The sequence below is a fragment of the Sinohyriopsis cumingii genome, chromosome 15 (assembly GCF_028554795.1).
Source record: "Sinohyriopsis cumingii isolate HCF-2022 chromosome 15, ASM2855479v2, whole genome shotgun sequence".
NCBI lineage: Eukaryota > Metazoa > Mollusca > Bivalvia > Unionida > Unionidae > Sinohyriopsis > Sinohyriopsis cumingii.
Window position 1 is genome coordinate 47,858,328 of NC_142975.1, and position 25,612 is coordinate 47,883,939.

General features: G+C 33.1%; 1 protein-coding gene across 1 annotated transcript in view; it reads right to left on the reverse strand.

Annotated features, from left to right (window-relative positions):
- Positions 1 to 5,381: 5,381 nt before the first annotated feature.
- Positions 5,382 to 25,612, reverse strand: part of LOC149781751 (O-acyltransferase like protein-like) — an 88,796-nt gene continuing 68,565 nt past the window's right edge. Inside the window, exons 9-17 of the mRNA XM_089935872.1 lie at positions 18,392 to 18,485; positions 17,788 to 17,889; positions 14,112 to 14,277; positions 13,447 to 13,526; positions 11,720 to 11,818; positions 11,124 to 11,250; positions 7,922 to 8,114; positions 6,937 to 7,079; positions 5,382 to 6,352 (exon numbers count right to left, since the gene is read on the reverse strand). Of these exons, the coding sequence (XP_089791998.1) occupies positions 6,239 to 6,352; positions 6,937 to 7,079; positions 7,922 to 8,114; positions 11,124 to 11,250; positions 11,720 to 11,818; positions 13,447 to 13,526; positions 14,112 to 14,277; positions 17,788 to 17,889; positions 18,392 to 18,485 (1,118 nt within the window). The 3' untranslated portion in view covers positions 5,382 to 6,238. The remainder of the gene's footprint in view (positions 6,353 to 6,936; positions 7,080 to 7,921; positions 8,115 to 11,123; positions 11,251 to 11,719; positions 11,819 to 13,446; positions 13,527 to 14,111; positions 14,278 to 17,787; positions 17,890 to 18,391; positions 18,486 to 25,612) is intronic.

Sequence of the window (25,612 nt, forward strand, 5' to 3'; positions counted from 1 at the left end):
AAACCGACTGATTAATCGGAGTCACTCTCCATATAATTCTTACACCCAGCCCGGGTCCTTGTACTTAAAACTCGGTGGTGGCACCCTTGACATTAATATGTCTTCTATCTCCGATTTCTAGAGTCAACTCCAAAACTGAATAAAATTTTCCTGAAGATTCTCACGTTTCTCCAGTAAATATTTAGACTACCCAAATGTTAGTTTTCTAATGTACTTTTCCTGACTGATTCGCTTGAATTCATTGAATATAAAGTCGACGACGTGTCAAGGTTCTAAACACCGACTGTACAAGATTCCCTTTTATACCTCGGGCTTTAACAAAGCTAACGGATTTGTTCTCTCTAAAGTATTTCTTACGGTTCAAGATTGTATAACTCCTATGGAGGGACTCCACTTAGTTTGATAGGTTAAAATCAATACGTAAATAATCTGGATACAATATTGCCTACGAACTAGCGCTCGTTACATTGCAGTCCTAGTTTGTAGTTGGTTTGGTGCAAGATGTATATGATTCTTTGCAAACGTTTCAAGGTCAAAATATATAACTTATTTTGATTATCATCATTTATACCAAGTACGTGTATATTTTCTTGTCGTGTAATAGACAAGAAGAAAAAATGAAAATGAAAGAGATATAAGTGTTAGGAAAAAACACCGGATAGCGATACTTATACAAGCAAATAAAAATTCAAGCTGAAACGAAATATTTTATCGGGGGATGTATGTGCCTTCGACAAAACTCTTCATTATTTAAAGTCGTACTATGCAAACACTTCGCATAAGCAAACTTTAATCGGCTAACTAAATGGAGAACAATATTACAATGGACCTAAGAAGTAAAAACAACAAACAAGTATACCTTCTCAACTGATAACAGGAATTAAAAACTATCGATGTCACCGCAGATAATTTATTTTACGGTGATCTGTAATAAGGAATATACGATGAACTATAAATTTTTCTCTTTCACTAAGTGATTTTTGCAACCACAAAATGAACATGAATACAGTCTAATTGGATAAAACTAAGTTGCGACAGCGAATAAAAGTATGGATGACAAAGTTTTAAAACTATGAGTGGAAGCCTAATTGACTCAGAGTAAATATTACTAAATGTGTTAACAAAGTAAATCCTAAATTGTTATGACTCAATAGCAAAAGAAGCATGCAGTATTCTGCTTGATCAAATAAAAAGTTTCTATGTTTATTAAATCTTAAAAGCTGCATATTTGCTTCGTTGGGTGCAAAAAATGCCAAAGATTGTTACAATGACTACTATTTGAGTTATTGGAGTCCCTACATGTCCAAAATGTTTGTCACAAGGACGTTACTTCATGCATTGTTATTGTTCATTGAACTCAGTTACAAAGAAATAATAAACGTATTCAGTATCAACACAGAAGATCAGGATGGAAACGTAAATTATTTTTAAAGCATGTCTGTAATATATGAGTTCTTTACAATGTAAATAACTAAATGATGACATAGATATCTCGCAGAGAACTTGCGACTTTTTTATTTTATATATTGAAAGAATAACGGAGGAGAAATAAGGTACATTGCTCTATACAAATAACCGTAACTAAACGTCTGTAATTTTTGTGATCCTCTAGAAAGACAGATATGTAAGACTTTGGATAATGCCAGTTTGGAAAATATCAGAAGATGGAAGAATCAAGTTTACAACGATGGAACAGAGTAGTACTGAAGGAGGAAACAAAAGGTCAGACCTATGAAATACCAATGCGTGCTTTGAAAATCCATTTAATAATTGATTCCTCTCGAAATTATATCTGAACACAACTAACAGTGATTTTAGAGGACTGAACAACAAATAGGAATGAATTATTTTGTTTTCTTCAGAACTTTATATAAAAACATCAGACACACTTCAATGGATATACTGTGGCTTATTTTCCCAGCAAATGAATATACAAGTTTTCTTCAAGAACATTCTAAAATCAAAGGTCCACCGCAACACGTTTACATTATCTTAACGTATAACCAATAATCATGGGCAAAAGCTACCAATGTAATATGTTGTTTACAAATAATACTTTTGATCATGTACAAATGTTAGACACACAATATAAATATATATAACAACAACCAATCAAACAGAGGAACCACAGTGAAACAAATGTTTTGGAGACTGACATTCAGAAAATCAGAAAAGATCTGGAAGACTATAACACTTTTAAACAATCTCTACTGGACCAACTGCAGACCTGTTTGAATTACAAAATCCATCATACTTATCAAGTGATTAGGAACGTAATTAGTAATTTTAACATACAAATTACTGGTTTTAATTAGATACCAAAATGACTCATGAGAGCTGCAGGTTAAGAATGATGTAACAGAGATAACTTAAACGATAGATATAGATAAAGAAATTGTTTAAATGAATAGAGAATAAAGCATATCAAGACAACACACCGATAATATATTTTTGATTTGCGTGACAAAGCCAAAACTCTGAGATGTTTTATTAGCTGAATGTTATCGCAATATTCACGCCAAAGTTGACCAGTTCAAGAAACACATTCAAACAAATATGTTGATGCAAAGTGGTCAATAACATCCGTGATTTACAGGGTAGTATTTACGAATCAAATTAGGAAACAAAGGAAAAAAAGATTTGCATAATTTCCTTTAATGATGGATTAGTTAAATAATGAAATCGATCATATAAAAAGGAGTTTACTGCATATAATACTTTTATTGATTTTGCTTTATGATTTTCGCATTGTATCAAGTCAGATTTATCGGGATTATGCTTTTTTACATATACCTTATGTGATAACCTTTCAACTGCTAAAGAAGCAGCAACAATATAACTTGTAGCTTATATTTACATAGAGAATGTAACGGTAGTTACAAATTGGAAACTCTGACACTAAACAGTACAAAGTAAAACTATTACTTGATATTTTACTGAATACAAGTTACACTCTTTAGATGCTTCACATAAATTGGGTTGGTTTTTGTTTTAAGTTTATAAAATTTGGCTGAAACGCAACTTTCTACGGTATTCTATTGGACTAATAATAGCGTGATATTTACTCATTAAACATAAAACAAATATGTACGTAATCGTTAGAATTTAAAAACTCCAGTATACAATATCTAAGGGTGAACAATAAACAAATTGGCAATTAAATCTTTCTGAATTTAAAATAATTTTTCGTGTCGTTGTTCGGTGCTATTTATCTCCGGATTGCACTGAAGCAAATGATGTAATGTAGTGTCATAACCAGATATGCTATCAAGAAAAAATATATTATTTAAAACATTTGTAATTAATATTATATTCATTGTGTGTTCAGCTTCTTAATTTACACAAAAATTGGTCGCAGACACGCACCCGTTATGCGTCCTCTTCGCCATCTAGCACTTTAAATTAAATTATTTCATTCTCTGAATACAGCATATACTTGCTGAATTGAAGTGGTGTTCATGTATCTCTGTCTCTCTCTCTCTGTCTCTCTCTCTTTAAATTATTAGTTTTTACTACGTAAGGAGCAATTTAGGGTACAAAATAAACCATGATGGAATGTATTTGGCTGGTTTGATTGTTTGTGATAGGTCAGCTTTTACCCCTAACACACATTGTCTGTAACAGTATTGCTGAGTACAAGTCTCTACCTGTCAAACTGTATATTGGTGGTCTTTATTCATGATAATATGGTGTGTTGAGCACAAATTCTACATCATAACAATACATGCTATATTCATACACGTTGCCTTGTTCTTATTCCTTTCAGCTCCATCTGAGCACCTGGTTTATGTCCATGTTAAATATTTAATCTTGCTCTTCATACATTTTGTACATTCTTTTATTTTCTGTCCATATTTAGAAGGTAAAATGTTAAATAAGCTATCAATGACGTTATATATCACCTTATAATTTTATTTTATACAAATATATTAATACGTTGGATTAAGCAATAAACATATATATGTTGAACTTTTTCAGAAGTTTCGAATCATCGACTAGTCTAATTGAGCTTTCATTGAGCCAAATTGTTGCAATTTTATAATTACTCTTACTTTTTATAGTTGTGTACAAGCCATCAGTCTTAATTATGGTTTATTTAATTCGTAATATTGCTATATATATTTAACTGCTAAATTATTAAAGATGTTGCAAAAATAAATATTCATTAATATTTTACATGAATTTTACTTTGACAATTTACTTCTACAACTGTATCATTATTTTATGTATACAATAATGTCACTTTACAAACTTGCGCAAAACATCTTTGTTTATACTTACTGTCACATAAATTCAAATGAAAAAAGCTATGTGATTTTAGCTTGTTTATTGCATTATTGCTTGTATGTACTGTTATGTTCCGAATTTAGTTTGGGTTTGACATAAATGCTGTATAATGTGAGACAGTCAACACATTTACAAAAAATGTTTCACCTCTTCCCAGTTTTAGAGTTGCACACCTTTCGAGTTGTAATCTTCTTCGTTCCGCCTTGACCAAATGACTTTCGTTACTAACATTAATATGTTGAACAACTTTTCTTACCTGATAATCCTAGAATGCAGTATTTTATCATATCTTTCTATAGGGCAAGTATGATTTTAAACAGCATGATAGTAATCTCTGCACTAGAATAATGAATATATTGAGAGAACTATAATCAAATGTCCTACCCTTGATGTTAACACTTCAGTAAGTTACTTGCAGAATGTAATAAGCAGATAGATATATTTAATTAAGCAATTTGATTCCCTGAAACATTTGTAAACGGCTACAATTACGTTTGTCCGTTCCTATGTTTGCATGTTAAGGGAAATAGCTATTATCGTTAAATGTTCATCATTTGTCCATTTTGGCATACTTTTATTACCCTTAACAACTCAAAGTGTTACGCGAACGTATATATAAATTTTAGATTTTTTCTCATTGTCTGTATCTTGAAAGAATACTTACCTTTACTAAAGGTTAATATACATTGGGCATATCTTTTAACCAACATGCACGTTATGTATCCTACAATTGTACAAAAGACTAGTTAAAAGTTTGTTTTGTTATCTAACGTTCTTGATTACACAGTTTCATTCTTATTAGATCACTTGGTTTACTCACAATAGTTCAGGGTTTTATGCAATGGGTGTTCATTGATAGCAATGCTATTTAATACTTCATGAACAAGTGTGTATTTATTTAACATCTGCTTAGTTTGTCAGCAGAGAGATAGAGAGACAAATGGAGAGAACAAAGCATAGGAGTGATTGGAAATCTCCTCAGATAAATAGCTGGAATCTTTGTTGGAATCTCTAAAACTGACAACAAGATGTTGTCTGCCATCATTATACAGTATTTGTAGCAATTACGCTGTCAAGTGAGAACAAGATAATGACTGGTACAAGTTTTTATTTGAAATGTACAGATTATTACTGAAACGATATAAACAAACACGGTAGAAGGAAATAGAAGAAATAAAATGATTTCCTATCACATAATGAGCCGTTATCACTAGAAAAATATTATATATAAAAGATAGTTGTACAATCAAATTGCTTGGTGATATAGGAAAATATTGAATAGAAATTCTTTTTATAAAGTATCGAGTTACTGCGATATGTACATATGCTTTAATAGATAGTTACATAATTATTATCTATAGACGCAAAATACAATTTTAATTGCAATATGTATCAAACTCTGATATATATTCAAAGGCAACAAAGATTCCATCTATCCATCGATCCATCCATTCATCCATCCATCCATCCACCCACCCATCCATCCATCCATCCATTCATAAATACATACATACATACATGGAACTCTTAAAGCATCCATGCATCCATCTGGTCATAAATTCTCAGTTGTTAGTACAAGAAACATTAACCGTACAGTTAAAACGCACCAAGACAAGTTAAGAGGGAAATCTCTTTGAAAATTTGTATCAATGATTTTCATATGTAGTAGAAATCAAGAAACAGCAAAAAAACAATAAAATGGCATGTAGCTGATATCAATAACTGTTAAAATTAGACGTGTAAATAGAGTGTTGAGCTATCACCTGACCATATTAGTGTCTTAAAACTGTATTTATTTTCTACAAAGACAACTGCAATCCAATGTTTTCTTAATTACAGCCAATATAATTTGTAGTAAATTTCAAAATTACCATAAGCTCTGGCTTAGAGTTGTTAACAATTAACAAAGATGTACAAGACACTCTGAAAAAAGGCGAGACAATCTTTATCATTATTTCCGTCCAAAAATGACCTTCTCCAATGCCATGAATGGCGCCTCAAAGCATGCAGACACGACAAAGGCCACCATCAGAGTTATGGACGTATGTCCTAGGAACAAATATACCTGAAAATAACATTGGGAAATCTGTAAAACAGTTTTACTTTAAATGAAATGATCATTGTCTAATATTGATGGATTTTTGTATGACACAAGGAGACGGATTTTCTTTAAAATGTTAAAGACAATATTGAGGGTGATGTTATATTTGCGTTGATATTAGTCGTTTCTGTAAAAGATTTACTTTCTTTGATCCGAGTCATTACTCCAAGAAATGATGACCGTTAGGAATAGCGAACCGGTACGTCTGGAAATTAATTTACAAGTTATCAAAATAGCGGTGTATCTTACTAGTCTGAGATAACATATATAAAAAATAGATCTGGCTATGGAACAATAGTTCCCATTATTCAATATAGTATAAAAGTTACAGCGAAAGGTAAAAGTCCATAAGGATATTATTTAAAGAGTTACATCAAAATATATTTATTGCCCAAGAGAATAAGTAACTGCCGTTCCAAGCCAAGGTATTCATGGCCAAGTTATATCGGCGCAGTTTAGTCAAATTGGATTGGCACTGAAATGAGCGTTGTAACATCCCTTACTTATATTGCACAGTAAAAATATGTTCTTTGCATTAAAGGACTTACTATTTCATATGTATTGATGTGGATCAGGCTCCGCTTGCTGTACACGTACACCATCATGCAGATCGGGTGAACGAGGTAAGCGGCATACGTAAGCCTCATCAGCGGTATGAACCCGTTCCATGACAGTAGAGAATTAACAATACCTGTATATAGTAATATACCATCAGGAGTGCTTGTTTTATATAGAGTTTATTAAATTAGTTTAATTTATATATGTTATTATGCTGGTGCGTTTATTATGGAGACTGTTCATTTTGTATATGTTTTAAGCACTACCTGAACAGTAAATTTCACATCTGACTTTAAACACCGAACATATTGCAAACATCACAGAAAAATGTGAAGTAGCATCCTAATTTGGACGACCATGCTTACCCCTTGCACATATTGCCGTTACATTTTGTAGCAATGATCAATGCTTTATAAAAGTATTAATGATATAATATTACAACTTGAGACCTGAGTCATTAAACCAGTGCACATCTCTTTACAGTGCAACGAAATTCAAGCTGATCGCATGGTACCTGCATTCGCTACGTAATCTTGAAATGTGTCGATATTTATTACTTGATTTTGGAGCTATTATATACATTTTTCATTCCATTTCCTAAATTGAAAGACCTAGTCAATCTCATTTGCTTTCATTAAAATAACGATAGATGATAAAAGGTTCAGTCTGTAATCTGCGATAATATTGATCATGCTGCGCTAGGCTGATATTGCTTGGAAGAGCAAATTAGTATAAAAAAACATTCAAAATATAATCCTTTTAGAAATGTATTTAAATTATTTTTTTAAAACAAAACAAAACCCAAAATGAATCGACAGAGGTATTTCAAACACTACCTATATAAACAGCAGTTGTGAGAAACAATGGCAAAATCGGACAGAGAAAAGAGTCAAGAATGAACCGAACACCTAAGTAAATACTTTCAAATTAAGAGTTTGGAATCAAACACAAGTCTAGAATTTACTGCAAACCTACCTCCCATATGGTTGTGGCATGCAAAAATGACCCAGCCGACACAAGCTGCCCACATCGGCCTGCCGAAGGCCTCATAGAAGGCTCTTTCGAGTTGGGTCCACTGAGTGCCGTCCTTCTTGTTCTCCGAATACGTCATGTACACCAAGAATAGAGCTACCCCTGCTGCACACAGCCATCCCACAACACATAACAGCTAAACATAAATAGGACACAACTGTATATTTTGTGTCTGTGTCCTTTAAAGCAAGATCTTTTCATCTTGTTTCTTCCGTGCTTTAAAGTAACAAATTTGCATGTTTTTCTTCTGTACTTTAAAGCAAGATCGTCCATGTTTTTCCTGCATGCTTTAAAGTTAGAACTTTGTACGTTTTTACTGCTTGCTATAACGAGAGATCCTTGCATGTCTTTTGTACGTACTTTGAAGTAAGAATTGTTTCATTTTGTTTTGTGTTTTAAAATAAACAAAATTTGAATATATCTTGTGTGCTAAAGAAAGAATGTTTCGTGTTATATGTGCATTGCAATGCTTATTTGACAGCTTTCATGTAAGAACATTGCATGCTTTTGTGCGTGCCTAAAAGCAGGAACATTGCATCCTTTGCATCCTTTTACTGCGTACTTTCAAGAAAGAACATTGCATGTTTCTCTTGCGTGCTTTAACGTCAGAAATTTACATTTTATTGTGTCTTTTAACGTAAGAACATTGTATATTTTCTTGCAAGCGTTAAAGTAATAACTTTGTATGTTTTCTTGCATGCTTTACAGTAATAACTGTCCATGTTTTCTTGCGTGCTTTAAAGTAATAACTATGTATGTTTTCTTGCATGCTTTAAAGTAATAACTATGTATGTTTTCTTGCATGCTTTAAAGTAATAACTATGTATGTTTTCTTGCATGCCTTAAAGTAATAACTATGTATGTTTTCTTGCATGCTTTAAAGTAATAACTATGTATGTTTTCTTGCATGCTTTAAAGTAATAACTATGTATGTTTTCTTGCATGCTTTAAAGTAATAACTATGTATGTTTTCTTGCATGCTTTAAAGTAATAACTTTCAATGTTTTTCTTGAGTGCTATAAGGTAACAACTTTCCTTATCTTTATTGCGTGTTTTGTGCATTGTTCTTGCGTGCCTTAAAATAAGAACTTTGCATCTTTTTTCGTCCATTAAAAGATCTTAGCATCTGTTACTAGCGTACATTAAAGTAAGAATTTTGCATGTTTCTTTGCGAGATTTAAAGGAAGAAATTTGCCAGTTTTTATGCGATTTAAAGTCAATTGTGCATGTTTTTTGCTTTATAGAATACACTTAGCGTGTTTTTCTTGGGTGCATTAAAGTACACTTTTGTTTTAAATCAAGAACTTTGAATCTTTTCTCTTTTGTTTAAAAGGAAACGTTTTGCAGGTGTGCTTTAAGGTAAGAAATCTGCATGTGTTTGAGTGCTATAAAGTAACAAATTTGCATATATTTTTTTTTTGTTTTCTTTAAAGTAATAAATTAGCTTGCCGTCCTTGCATGCTTTAACGGGTGACTTATGCATGTCTTACTTGCGCACTATTAAATAAGAACTTTGCATAATTTTCTAGCATGCTTGAAATTAAGAATGTTATTTCTCTTTTGTGCTTTAAAATAAGATCTCTCGATGCTCTTTTGCATGTTTTATTTATTGCTTTAAAATAAGATCTCTCGATGCTCTTTTGCATGTTTTATTTCGTTTTTTAAAGTAAGATGTCTCCATGCATTATTGCATGTTTTTTTGCGTGTTTTAAAGCGAGAACTCTCCATGCTTGTTTGCATGTTTTCTTTATTGCTTTAAAATAAGATCTCTGCATGCTCTTTTGCATGTTTTCTTTCGTGTTTTAAAGTAAGATGTCTCCATACATTATTGCATGTTTTTGCGTGTTTTAAAGCGAGAGCTCTCCATACTTGTTTGCATGTTTTCTTTATTGCTTTAAAATAAGTTCTCTCCATGCTCTTTTGCATGTTTTCTTTCGTGTTTTAAAGTAAGATGTCTCCATGCATTATCGCATGTTTTGTTGCGTGTTTTAAAGCGAGATCTCTCCCCGCTTTTTTGCATGTTTTCTTTATTGCTTTAAAATAAGATCTCTGCATGCTCTTTTGCATGTTTTGGTGCGTGTTTTAAAGTATGAACTTTGCTTGTTTATTTTACGTGCTTTTAAGAAAGAACGTTTCAGGTTTTTGTGTGCTTTAATGTAGCAACACTGTATGCTTTAAAAAAAAACTTTCCATGTTTTTTTTGGGTGTTTTAAACTAAAAACGTTGCATATTTCTGTATGCTTAAAGTAAGATATTTGCATGTTTTTCTTGAGTGTTTTTAAGTTTTAAAAAATTCGTTAAAGTGAGAACTCTGCATGGTTTTCTTGCGTGCTTTAAAGTAAAAACTGCAAGTTTTCTTGCATGCTTCAAAGTAAGAACTTTGCATGGTATTGTGTTCTTTAAAGTGAGAACTTTGAATATTGTTCTTGCATGCTCTAAAGGAAGAACTTGCATGGTTTCGTATTCTTTAAAGTAAGAACAATTCCATGTTTTCTTTCATGCTTAAAAGCGTGTGTTAAAGTAAGAGCATTGCATAGTTTGTGTTTTCTTTTGAAACGAATACATCTGCACATGTTCTTGTATATTCTATAGTAAACCATCTTTAAAGAACGATGACACATCAAAGCAAAGAAACAAATTGGAACCCAGAAAGATTAAACATACAATATTGTTTATAATATGGCTACATTACAGCACCGTTTCATTTTTAAAATAAGTGGTTAAGAAGAGGATATTTTGATACAATTTGTCATACAAATGTTTAAAAATAACCTAATTAATATCACAAGATATGACTAAAGGATATGAATGATCTGCTTGAAATTTAACATGCTAATCAGATGACTATAGTAAGGCTTAGACTACGAATAGTAAAAGCATATACTATCTCTAAAGTTAATAATGCTTGCTGAAAAAATAATGCTAGAATCATATTATAAGAAAAGTCTTTTCTATCATACTATTATGTTGCATGGGAATTTTTCAATGAAATTCCACCAAACAGATGTAGAATAATATGAAACATTTACACTGGCAGTTAATGTCCTTATTAATGAATACACCGGATGCAAACATGTAATAGATATTATACACTACTAAGAATTAAGTCAATTATACGCTGTAACTGTGTTATATTATCACCTACCCAGTTCTGGCCCCTTTTCCGCTTGTAGAAAATGAATCCCAGGAATATCCCGACAGCCCATGCCCCGAACCGACACCATGGTGCAATGTACACTTCATTCCAATACTTCCCGCCGTCTGACTTCAATCTGTATTTGGTATGTTTATACGAAGGATAGTTAATCACTGATTCAAAATCGGTACAAAATTCAAAACTTGACAATGTAGAAAGCTTTACTCAGGCTCATGATACTACTGTAATGAATCCTCCTGTTTCCATTGAACATTTTAATTTCTATTACACCCGATACGATGCAATGGATTTAGGTTATTCTGCTTCAGTCTTTTATTAGGATTCCAACCATGGGTTCTTGATGATGGGCTGTTTAAGGTTATCTGAATATTAACGTCAGTGTGCCTTAATAATCCTTACTATATTAGGACCACAGTTGTGTAAATGGTGAGTTAAAACAAAAGCTTAGGCAATACGGTGAAATTGTATTATAGTGACTACAATATTATAGACAAGTTATGACGCAGTTTGAAAATAACGCAATAAGTTTGTAAATGATCGATTATATTAGTATGCAAAAAGGAAAATGTCGTGATAAAACGTACGTGAAGAAGTTGCCGTTAATGGTGTATTCCTTTACCATTGTGGCGGTAATTCCCGCGGCCAGTGCTATGAATGTCATTATTCCACCAAACGTTGAGTGCCTGTAGTTCAAAGGGAAATCATATATTAAATTAAGATTTTAAAATGTATCACTACATCGTCTTATGTATATGTATATTGTGTGATGAAGCGTTTTCCTTGTTTGACGGTTGTGAGGTACACAAGATGTTTACTTGATTTTTAGTTCAAGATCTGACTTTGCTTACAAGTATATAGGTTTTTCTGTTGGAAATCTGAGATTTGGTTAAATAATTAATCATTTCTGTTTTGTGCTCAGTATATCAAATCATTTTTAGTTGCGTTCAGCTGTAATGTGAGAGTAATTATTTATTTAAATTATTCATTAGAATTACAAATTGTTCATTGAGGTTTGAACTAGAACACTACATCTGGATTATTATTGAGAACTCATTCAAAGACATTCTGGATTTCATGACTGTGGTACATCAGGACATTCAAGACGTGGAATTCATTAGGAACTTTCTATTCTTTTGGACTTGTGATCAGATATCTAGAATTATTTTGGATTTAATACACAATGATGTAAGTGCTTTTTGAATTTTCAATTTGTGATATAGGGAAATAAATCGTATGTTAGATTTCACTCAGATTGTTGGTTTCACTTCCTTTCTGTTATATAGTTTAGGACCATAAAGTCGTAACAGTCACTACGGAAAATGTCCCTAAAACTATATCATCAGCACGCTATGCAATGCAGTTACTACCTATATCATCATTTCTACGGTGAAGATTTAAATAAATTGCTGAAAATGTAGATTAATTTTAATTGACGACATTCAAGAAGAAAAATATCTAGCAATCAATGACAGGGACCTATTAAAAATGGCGTGAATCAGACCAGACCAACTGTTTTTCGGAATCTATTGATTCATTTTTCAAAGGCACAATTAAACAAATGACGATTGCATAGAACCTAAACGATATTTGCATAAGATATTTGCATAGACGAAAGAATGAGATAATAAAGAACGAGCAAGGCTGGACAAAGTTGAACGTTTTTACATGTGTGTGCTTGTAAGGCCTTGAAAAACTATTACTAGCCGTATGATATATATAATATGTGTATATATATACGTGTGTGTGTGTAATCACTATTTTAATGCGTCCACTGTTGCCGTTTATATATTTGAGGTCTGCATTAATTCTACCAAGGTCAAATTTTCTGCATTAAATGAACAATCCAGTTACGTAAGTTTACCCTTCAACAACCTGGTTTTCAATACTTGATTATTTGGGTATTATAAATAAATACTCCGAGTTCTTATTACGTTATACGCTTCAAAGTACACAAGCCATAAACTTCATGCAGTTTTTGATGCAAATGAACACAGTGTGTATTTTTATTTTATTGCAAGCACTCAATATTTATTTACGGAAACTAGGACTTGATATCTATTTATGGGAACAATTTTCTTGTGATTTATCGTGAATGTTTACGGAACCATGTTTCTGGTGATTTATGGTAGATGTCTCACCTCTTTTATGCTTCTGGCTTCCTGAGATTCCTGATTTTGTAATATTTCTTCTGTAATCTTGCACAAATTATAAATCCATCATAGATAGATAGATAGATAGATAGATAGATAGATAGATAGATAGATAGATAGATAGATAGATAGATATTTTACCTCTGTGTAATCACACTTACATGTAGAAAAACATAATGAAAATAGGTGATATGGCGTAAAACATCCAATCATTTGCCATGTACCAGGTCCAGCCCATGCACTGTAAAAAACAAAAAATCCATATATAGCTTGCTGTACCCTCTTGTATGTCCCTTTCAGCCAGCGGTGTTAAAATGCGAATGAGCAATCGCACAATCAAACATTATCACAGACAAGATTGTTAAAATCTAAATAAGCAATACTTCAGTCAGATATTGTCACAGTCGGCAATGTTCATATATTAAAACTGGAATGAACAATCACCCAATCAAACATTGTCACAGTCAGCAATGTTAAAATTTTGAAATGTAAATGAACAATGACCCAATCATAGTCACAGTCAGCAATGTTAAAATGTTAAAATGTGAATGAAAAATGGCCCAATCATAGGCACAGTCAGCGATATTAAAATGTTAAAATATGAATGAAAAATGACCCAATCAGACATTATCACAATAAGTCATTAAAAAAAGTTCAATATTATGCATAAAGGCATTAGTTGTATTGGTGATGTAGTCTTTGGGTTTTGTATTTTCCTACTGACTTATTTATTTCTTATGACTAATTTATTGACTACAATATCCAATATTTAGTATAATGCGAACTTTGAACAAAGTAAAAACATGAAACCTAATTCCATATATACCTGCTCATTTACATTGACCACGTTGTTAACATAAAGTAGATTTGTCCACCAGTTCTTTTTGCAGTTATCGGCTGCCTCGATAGCGCTGGGCCACATTGGTCCCCGTCCCATATACTTGTACAAGCACGAGAATGTCATCAACACAATCATGTACACTGGGGTCAGTCTTCAATCACAAAACAAACACCATTTATGTTAGAAAAAGGGCCAAGAAATAAATATATCTATTTTATTTTTATAAGCAGCGTACCTGAGTTTAGCTTTCTTCTTTTGTTTTTGTCTGTTTCGTTCTACAAGTATAACATCTTAAAATTGTAATAAAGGATCTAAAGCACTAACTGCAGCCAGCTTTCTATTTGATATAACAGGACTGGCCCTTAACTTGCATGAGCATTGGAGCCACGTTAGATCAGTTGGTACAAAGGAGAACTTGTAATCCATGGCTCACAGGTTCAATAACCACTCTTTTATGTTCTTTTGGGAATAGCTCTTAGCTTCTTTTTCCACAGCATGGTACAGCCAATAGCGTGTTTTAAGTGTCGTTGAAGAAACAGAAAGAGAACTTTGGAAAGGAGGAATTCTAAGATAATACAGATGGGAGATGTTTCAAACATACATATATGAAGATTTGCTGACGGTTGCATATTTGACACAATGATAAAAATAAAATAAAACCAAATATTTAGCTAGAAACATTTCCACGTAGAGGCCTAGTTGTCATAATGTACATTTTGTTCCTGGTGAACACCTTATTTACACTTTCATCGGTTAGAACACATAAACTCCTCATCTTAAACTGTATTACTTTCCCTTTGTAGTAACTGGTATAAGAGCCTCAATAAATTTTACTATGTTCAATTCCCATTCATTTAATAATGGTGCACATTACGACAGTGCTATTGTTGGGAGGCGTCCTAGATCAGCTAATACCACCTTTTGTTCATTTTTCAAACAAACAAATTGCCGTCCCCCAGACTAGACAAAACAAGATCATTATTTTAGAAACTGTATGCGCCATAAACGTGTCAACAATAACGATTTTCAGTTTTCAAAAGCCAACACACCACCAGCCCCACGAGACAAGAAAACTTCTAGCAAAACGTTTCTATTTAAGATAAACATGAAATTGAAAAAATAAAAGTTTGTGTGCTATCCCTATCCGTTATGTCTGGTGTATATTTATAATTATCTATAATTAATCCTATGTACCTTGGTTTCTTTCATATGAATCCAGAATGGCTGTGTAAATAGGTGAGAGTTAATTACTAGGTCATCTTGCGAGAGTGTTTGCTACGAACGAGTGCATATAACACGGATTCAGTCGCACCATGACTTGGTGAAGCGTGCTTTGTCGTGATGGAATATGGGCTGGTGCGTGCAAGAAAGGCGATGGGTGTCATTTACCCGTGGACTTGGGTTCGAATCTCCGTAGAGTACGAAATAAAATTCTCTAATCTGTGTGATACTAGTATTATTTGTATTAAATATTAATTATGCCTACTATTATCAAGCTTTCTTCTATAGAATCCAGGAATAGCACTTTCCATTCTGTCTTGTGTGTATTTATAATTCTCTCTCTCTCTCTCTCTCTCTCTCTCTCTCTCTCTCTCTCTCTCTCTCTCTCTATATATATATATATATATATATATATATATATATATATATATATATATATATATATATATATATATATATATATATATATATATATATATATATATATATATATATATATATATATATCAGTATTATAAATTAAATCCCAAATAGTCCTATAAGTTCTATCACACGTCTAAGTGTATGTTTTCGAATGAATTCTAGTGTTGATCCGAATAAACTTTCCATATTGAATGTGATGATGTATCATTTGCCTCAGATGTGTTAATGAGCAAACAGTCTTGATGAATGAGAATAATATAATCCAAAATATCCTTGAATGAATTTACAATAATTCCAAAGAAATGATTTGGTTCAAAGAACTATTAACTATGTACTATGTAGTTTGCAAAATAAATGTCACAAGTCAGGTAGGCCCTCAACTCGATTACTGATCAAGGTCAATCACACAATATACTTAACATATAATCATGGATAAAGGCCAACTCATAATGCAAATTAAATATACATAAGAAGTATATGATATGTATTTTAGATGGCCAGGTACAAAATTGTTCAAGAAAATTCATCAACTAAATTTGGAGTTGTCTGTCGAGAAGTTCCACATCCCAAATTGATCAAATAAATATAGATTATCTTCCATTTTAAGATAAAATATATCTAGAATATCTTCAATTTTGTAGTGGATATTTGAAAGGCTCATTCAGGAAAACCTGAGCAACGTATATTTGTTTCACCTCGATGGCAGTACCATTATTTTTCAGTGATATCGGTAGTGACGAAGGCGTCTTCTGTCTCTACGTTCAACAAACACTCAAAACGTTTAGTTACGGGAAGTAGGTCGGCTTGACCTGTATACTGGGTTTTACGTTTATCTTCATCTTCTGATGCGTAATTCGATAATGTATCATCATCACTTTTGTCCGTCGTGGGCCCCTCCATTTTAGAAACATTAGTATTTTATGATGTCGATAGAGTTTCAGGAACGATTACTCATACTATTACTAGTGTTGGAAGTCAATGGGTGAAACCTGACAGAACTAGCTGTCTCTAATCTGCTACGGCGCAAAGTATCACGCCAGGCAGTAAACACATCACTGTGGATCTGCCATTGATAACACTTTTAGCGGGGAATGTGACTAAGATTTTCTTCAGGTATTTCGTCACTAATAGTAGATTTTTGCGGGCATCCGTAATCTCTTAATATTATTCACGGTTTGCCCAAAACTTCGTATCTTTCAATTTCGAGGTCTTCGTCTGTATCAGTTCCACGTATCGGTCCTGACTGTTTATGAATATAGTAACATTCGTCTCCCTTGTTTCAATGCTTACTTTCAATCTAACAAATAAATGCAGCATACTGTGTCGTCTATTTCTACATAATAACACTGTTTACAATGTTTTCTTGTGATTTTAAGTATGCTTAGTTTAATTTGCACCATGTTTATAGTGGATTTGTGCAGATTTGGGTTGAATTTGGGTGGTTTTGGGCGAATCGTGAGGTCGATTGAAAAATATAATTTTTGTCTCTCCAGCGTAGCTGCAGAAACCCTCTTTCACATCTGTAACCGGCATGAATCTTGTAAATGCAAGATATATGTGCTTGGAGTTGACCTTCGTCGAGCCACATCACTTCACTTCGGAAAATCCGCTTTATCTGCTATTGGTAATCCAAAACTCCAACGAAATAACTCAAACAAAATACAATGCCAAGGAAACACTGCAACGAAAATACCACGGAGATCCTTGAAGTCTTCGTAATAACAAACACTTCACAGTACACAACTTTCTGCCACCATATTAACCTGTACCTGATAATTGGGATACTTGTTACTGGGAAAATACGGTCTCGGAAACGGTATAGTATTTTTGCCTTTATTAAATAAAATTATTTACAAATAATATATTTGTTACCTTGAGGAATGAGGTAGAGTGTTGGTTTTTTTTAAGGGAATTATGATGAATGGGGTTTGTTTTCTTGACGCATGAACTCAATGCTACTAACGACATAGACATATACAGACATACAGAGAGGCAGACAGACAGACAGACCATCTACCTCCAGATCCGATGGAAATAAAACATAAAGTAATCAGAAAGGGTGCACTTCTTTTTCTTCTTATCCGTGGCTTTCAGATGCAGCCATGTTAACAGGAAGGCACTAAAAATATAAAAATGGCGGATTGAAAGATTAAACCAAAAAATTTCGTTAGGAGTTTTCTTTTAATATTATATCATGTTCCGTTGCACTTCAAGAAGCTCTATGGTGCAAGTGAAACAAAAGAACAAAATATAGGCATTCTTTTATATATATATATATATATATATATATATATATATATATATATATATATATATATATATATATATATATATATATATATATATATATATAAACATATTGATACCTTTGGGATAATTTCCATTCGATTATCTTTTGTCCAGCTTCAATCTTATTTCCAGCTTAAAATAAATAGGAAATAATTAAATTATCATAGATTCGTGAAGCATAAAGTGCCTGTAAAATGGCAGTGTCTGATATTTCCCATCGCCATTGATTTACGTATTTCAAAATGAGGTACATTTTTTTTAATAGCGGAACACTGTTACATTTTAAGTACAACAATACTATTAACTCAATCACACAGAATATCCATGCTTGCCTCATCAGAAAGAACGTATCCACTGCGAAGCCACCACCAATTACGCCTTGAAACGTCCAGCTTTGAATCATTTCGTTGGCATCCAATATGTTTTCTGCAATATAATATGATACGATATGATGTGTATATAGGAGTATACGTGTGTGTGTGTGTGTGTGCATGATATATATTAACATGTTAAATATAGTCTTTGTATGTTTCACTAATCTCTAATGTTTTAACTTGTGGTATTGACAGTTGTCCACACATGTTCAAGACGAATAAATAACATTTTCACAGCCTATCAACACTTTGAGTGTCAGGTCGTGCTGAAGCAAGTGGAATAAAGTACCCTGCACAAGGACACAACACCGAAGCCGATTTGGGCTGATCCTATTGTAGCAATCGCAACTTTCTGGTCACGGATTTAATGCCTTACCCATTGATCCTCAGCGGTTCATGAAAACACAATTAAACAATGGTTCTAACACAGTCGTGTGGTTACTAAAAGCGGACTCCAAATTCAAGCTTGGACCAAGCTAAAGAGTGGTGTGAAATATGAGTGAACAAGATTGAGTTCATTACTAAATTGATTTCGCGTTACTTACTTCTTTTTTTACTTTTGCACACTGCCTGTATTCTTCAGCACTATTCCAGAAATTATCAATAAATTATGAAACTGACTTTTAATAAATTTCAGACTACTATCTTGTAAAAATGGATTATCTTTCTCGATTCAAAGTAGCATTCTAACGTAGTTCCTTTCTCTAAATCATCTATCTTTCTACAATCCTAGATTTGATTTTTTCATGCTGCATTCGGTCTTATGGCACTACAAGCTAAATCATACACAAAGTTCTTATGCTAAGTATGAAGGCATGATAGATTTAAGAACCGTAATTATATTTTGGTTTGGTGGCTTCACAATTTTTCACATCAGGATGATGCATAAATCATTCTCACTATCTCTATCGACTTACTAACTACTCACAGCATATGACCAACCGTCTACCAACATAACATTCCCTACCAAATGAAAACCAAAGAAGATTCATAAAAGGAGTGGACATGCGCTGCCGAAAGAAATGAAGACTGCAGCTAGCAAGTCCTACAAACTCAAAATCGAGTGTCAAAACTGGCTAGTAGAACTTCAACGATCGTCATGTTTAAAACTAATTTTGTTTCGAGACTATCGGACACCTCGAGATTTAAAATGGCTCAGAAAGGATTACAATTATGGGACAACGTATGCTTGAGAAGGTTTGCCAAGTAGAAAGTAAGCGTGTTAGGACGACTGAAAGTCTATCTAAACTTATATAGTAGGAAATATACCACTACAACTGAGAATGGCTATCAGCATGTCTGTATATATATATATATATATATATATATATATATATATATATATATATATATATATATATATATATATATATATATATATATATATATACATGTATACATGCATACACACACACACACACATATATATATATATATATATATATATATATATATATATATATATATATATATATATATATATATATATATAGATATAGATAGATATATAGATATATATAGATTTACGTATCTGACATCCAACTACGTACCCACCTCCAGATTTGTATAATGTGATTGTTTTGTGATTGTTTTGTTTTCAAGTTTTTGTTGCTGCTATTGTTGTTTTGTTTCAAACTGGAAATCACAATTTTTAAGAAAATGTTATTTTTTCGGGGTTCAGCTTTATAAATTTGAAGTAATGTTGTTGATTCTCGCAACGATATTTCTTTTCTTTTCGTACTTGTGTCCTAAAATATGTTAGTTTCAATTTCGTTGGGTTTGCACTTCTCAGCTATTAAGCATACATTTCCCTTCAGCATTCTGACGTAGTTAGTCATCTTTGTTAATCTTTTCTAGAGATCATAATATTGCGTCTGTTGATTCTTGGTATATATATATATATATATATATATATATATATATATATATATATATATATATATATATATATATATATATATATATATATATATATATATATATATATATATATATATATATATATATATATATATAATTGGCGACTGCACGATGTGTTTAGCTTGTGCTGACATTGCTTAGTTGTTCTTCCTTTTTCTTGCCTATGTTGTGAAAGGTTTATTGGTTTATGTCCTTATTTTCTGAGATTCCGGTGTGGGTCTATTTCGTTTAGCAGCTTGATAACATAGCATTTGAATACCATCATTCATACCTTATGAGGCATACCGCGTCGTCCTTTGGTATCAGTACGCTAGTCCGTGTTAACCTTACTTATTTATAGACACCTTCTACCTCCGCACATAGAACTGGTTAGAGATTTATGGATGACTTATCATTCTCCGAATACTAAAAAGGTTATTTAAGGTCAATTATACCTTGTCCCTAAAAATATTTTGTTACACATTTGGTATTTCCCTAATAACAACGAATTTTGAAAACAGAAATTTCACTGCTGATATATTTAACTGAGTTAAATGCCCAACTCTTTCTGTCTAAATGTTCAAAACGTTGTTTCAATTTAAGCTTCTAGATATTAAAGCCACCACCCCACCACCCCACCCCAAAAAGAAAATCTAATTGGTGCGTTCCCACGCCTTTCATCCCTTGACATTTCTATCTTCATAACTGTTTGCTGCAGCTGAAGCCCTGTCTCCCCTCAACTGCCATCATCAATGAGTTGGAATCATTGTTTATTCTACAAGATATAGTTTGACACCAATAATGTTTGCGATGCTTTTAATTTGTCGGTGTTACATTAATTTGTTTTGTATGAAACTTGTCGGTCTTTCATTTGTTTATTTTGTATGAATCTTTTGTCGGTGTTTCATCATTCGTTTGTTTGTACGAATCTTGTCAGTGTTTCATCATTTGTTTGCTTGTAGGAATCTTGTCGGTGTTTCATCATTTGTTCGTTTGTAGGAATCTTGTCAGTGTTTCATCGTTTGTTTGTTTGTAGGGATCTTGTCGGTGTTTCATCATTTGTTTGTTTGTATGAATCTTGTCAGTGTTTCATCGTTTGTTTGTTTGTAGGAATCTTGTCGGTGTTTCATCATTTGTTTGTTTGTAGAAATCTTATCGGTGTTTCATCATTTGTTCGTTTGTAGGAATCTTGTCAGTGTTTCATCGTTTGCTTGTTTGTAGGAATCTTGTCGGTGTTTCATCATTTGTTTGTTTGTAGGAATCTTGTCAGTGTTTCATAGTTTGTTTGTTTGTAGAAATCTTATCGGTGTTTCATCATTTGTTTGTTTGTAGGAATCTTGTCAGAGTTTCATCGTTTGTTTGTTTGTAGGAATCTTGTCGGCGTTTCATCATTTGTTTGTTTGTATGACTCTTGTTGGTGTTTCATCATTTGTTTGTTTGTATGAATCTTGTCGGTGTTTGTTTAATGGGATGGGCCTTTTCTAAACAAAAGTGTGTCTGAGTTGTGAATTATCTATACGGTAGGTATAAAGTGACACTAAAACATTTTTTCTGTACATTGTTTGCTTGAATGTGAATTTAAAACGGAATATCCTTGTTAGGAAACATTTTAATGTCATGTCCCATAAGTATTGTCATTGTGCATGATGTGTTCTGTCTATACGTGTTTCAGGAAGTCCTCTACAATCATTTTTACTTCGAGTGACCTATCAAAGTAAAGCGCTGTAGTATTTTAGTTCGTTATGTTATCCTTGGAAAAGTTCAAAGGTCGATTGCAATTCTTTTATATATTTTTTTTTATCGAGAGTTAACTTTAACATAGAAGATAGCATATTAAAATATTACAATCACGTGACACCCATAAGTTTTATGATCAGTTTCAGCGGAGTATAATGTTATGGCCTAAGCGTGGGAAAACTTTGCGTGACACATGACTGAACAGAAACATAAATATGTACATGCATGATTACATTATTCAATTTCTGCATACTCATTTGTATGCAGTGCTGGAATAAACCCTGCGGAGGCCCTTAGGCAGTCGAAATCTTGGGGCCCCCCATTGCCCCCCACATTAATACAGTATTTTCTCTAAGGAGTCTTTAACATAAAGTTTTCGTTTCTTTTATTCATTTTTTTTTCTATCTTTCGGAAACAATTTAAGAAAGCTTGATTGTAATTATTTTTCAATATCAAATTAATGGTATTTCGATCCGTTGTCGCAGGACCCTAAAAGGCGTGGGGCCCATAGAACGGTGCCTACTCTGCCTATTTGGTATTTCGGCACTGTTTGTATGATATCAGAATTATTTTTCATTTTAGTCCATTCGTTTTCAACTGCACCATGATATAATGGTAACAGATTAAGATTCGAAACCTTTGCTTCAGTTGAAACGTATGTACAGAACAAAATAAACCAAAAAACAACTACTTTGTAAATTCAAGCAATAGAAACCAGTAAAAATCCGACTTGATTCTGAACTTGAGCCTTTATAAGACACTAATTATGACAGCAGTGTTTGTTACATTTTCTTCATAATAATAATAAGCTCATACACGTCGTTGACAATTCGCTTATTTCATTTCTCTTATCCAAATTAAGGATAACAATTTAAATTCTGGTCCAGGAAGTGTAACATTAAATGGCAATATTTTGAATTTAAGAAGCTATTACTGTGAAGACCTTTATATAGTTCTTTATCCTTTTGACAATAAGATTTTGTAAGGGAAGGATTGCGTTCATAGCTTCTTAGTCCCGAAACGCATTGTCGCAAGCCACGAGCGTAAATCGGATACTCTCTTTTTCACTCATGGCTGTACACAACAGGATTTCCTCATTTCCAATGAATATACATAAGCAAACATTCTTCATAAAAGTGCCATGAAATAGGTTCCTAGACACCAACGACAGTGCCTTTTTATCGATGAATAAATGACTGAGTTTGGAATAGAAGCTTTGCTTCGCTCGCTCATTCAGAGATGAAGGCCACGCTAGGTCAAGTCTCTGATGAAAGTTGACTTGTTTTGGGAACTATGAAGCGAGCTGACTCATTAGAGGCAAACAAAGGTGAAAGATAATTATGCCAATTTCGAACATTACGTCTATTTGCTATACGCACATTCATGTATCAGCCATAATAAATTTACTGACAAAGCCCTAAATAATCAACTCAAGTTTGAGAAATATTTTTTAGCCAAAGGGTTCCACATAATTCTTGAAAAGACTTTGAAGATATCAGATTAATTCAACAATTATTGCTCTTAAATTATTCACCGTTGATAAGTATGGTAGGTCCATTTAAAATGGCAGAGTTGTTCCTTTAACCTGCTAATAATGGGTTTGTGAAGTACTTCCAAAACGCAATGCCTGTAAACAAAATAATTGATCACTGAAATCCGCAGTATGTAGGATGCGCATTCATGTATTCTATCAAGGAGACAGTTTCTCAGATCTGGAATTATGTTCAGTTTTTCTGTACAATGTACTGGAAGCGGGTTCCGACTCTAATTTCTGACCACTGTACATGTTTATTGTAAACACTCTTAGATATGGGGGGGTCATAACCCAATCTTCTAAGTTCTGCACATGTTCATTGTGAACAATACTATATATACGGGAGGTTTTAATTTCAACTCCTGACCTCTGTACACGTTGATTGTGAATAACCTCTCATATGGGAAGCCCTATCAAGAAGAAAATCGAGAAGCAAAAAGTCGCGAATTCACCGCCATATTCACATGTGTTCTGTGATGGAAGGGAACACAAACTGAGCCACCACTGTATGAGCCTAATCCAATGTCACTATGTCATCTACCGAGCTAATAACCCTTTTCAACCTTCCCGGATGGTTCAGGGTCTCATTAGGGTCCAGTTATTCAATCCTATACTGCATAAATCAATAATAAAAAATACACTGCTCATCAATTTGCGCAAAATTGATATCGTAGTAGCAACGTTTGTGTAATGTGAAAAAAGAAGTGAGAATAATATCAAGAAATTATTCCGAAATCAAAACCATATGGAAATGTTTAAGTGCAAAACAGGACGGACGTACAAATACCAACACTCAAATTACTAATCACATGCAAGAGAAAAATGTATAAAATCAAGCAAGAGAATGTCAGTCTGAGAGAAATTATAATTCATTTGCAAAGCAGAATTATTCGTGACACTTAATATTTACTGATCTAGCTGAAACAGAAATCAAGAGTAGTGATAAACACAAACATAATCTTAAGAGACCTTAATGAAAAAGAGTGGGACATCCGTGCTGGCCAATCCAGCTTGGAAAAGTACACAGAATGAAAACAATAACGATAAACAGAAGTATCAGAGTACTTTAAACTCTCAGCCAATCTTAGCAACAGCCATTTATTGTAAGGAAAGAGAACTTCTAGATACATCTTGCATTAGCCACAAACGTGTTACAATGTAAGAGGTCCAAGACTATGGTAGACAACATCTACGTTGGATTTCAGTGGACCACAACTTTTCCGCTATGTATCCCCAGGAAGGTTGACTACCCCTACACGGGCAATAAAGGATATTTGACCAGTAGCAGACTCGGACACACGTTATTCAGATGTGTAACAGAGTGAATGTATCGTTAGCGATTTGTATGCCATGATTTAACTCAGGAATACAACATAACTACACAACCACATACAACCATACAAAGCAGAAACCGATGACACAAATCTAATTACTTTTCAAGGGGAAACCGTGATAACACCTACGCATGCAAATGACAACGAGGTAAAGAGCATAACAATAATAGGCTAAGTGGGAGATTTTTTTTTTTTTTGTTTTGTTTTAATGAAGCGAATTCTATTGTTTATGGGCACCACCGTGCACACTGTAAAAAAAATAATCGGTTTGACCACTCAGGCCAAAGTGTAAATGAAAGTAACTTTCGCATTTCTATATGGATGTCCGTAGTTTACAACCCAAGTGAAGTTATCCTGAATGTCTTGTTAAACTTAAACTATCCAAATTCATACGTAACTTGCTTCGAAAGTCATGAATTAAAGGGACTGAAAATTTGACACAAATGTAAATCTGGTGCTATAGCTCAATTAGTAAATATATATATAACTGCTATCGAACATCCTGACTCTAAAATTTGCCTTGAAGCATCGAGCGGAACAAATTGCTCCAAATGAATGAAGGTTTTTATGTGTAGATTGTTTACATACCTCCTGAGGGTTCCGGATGCTCTTCATTAAAAGCTCTTGATAAAATTGGGGATGACGTACTGGTGATGTATCATGAAGCTTAACATG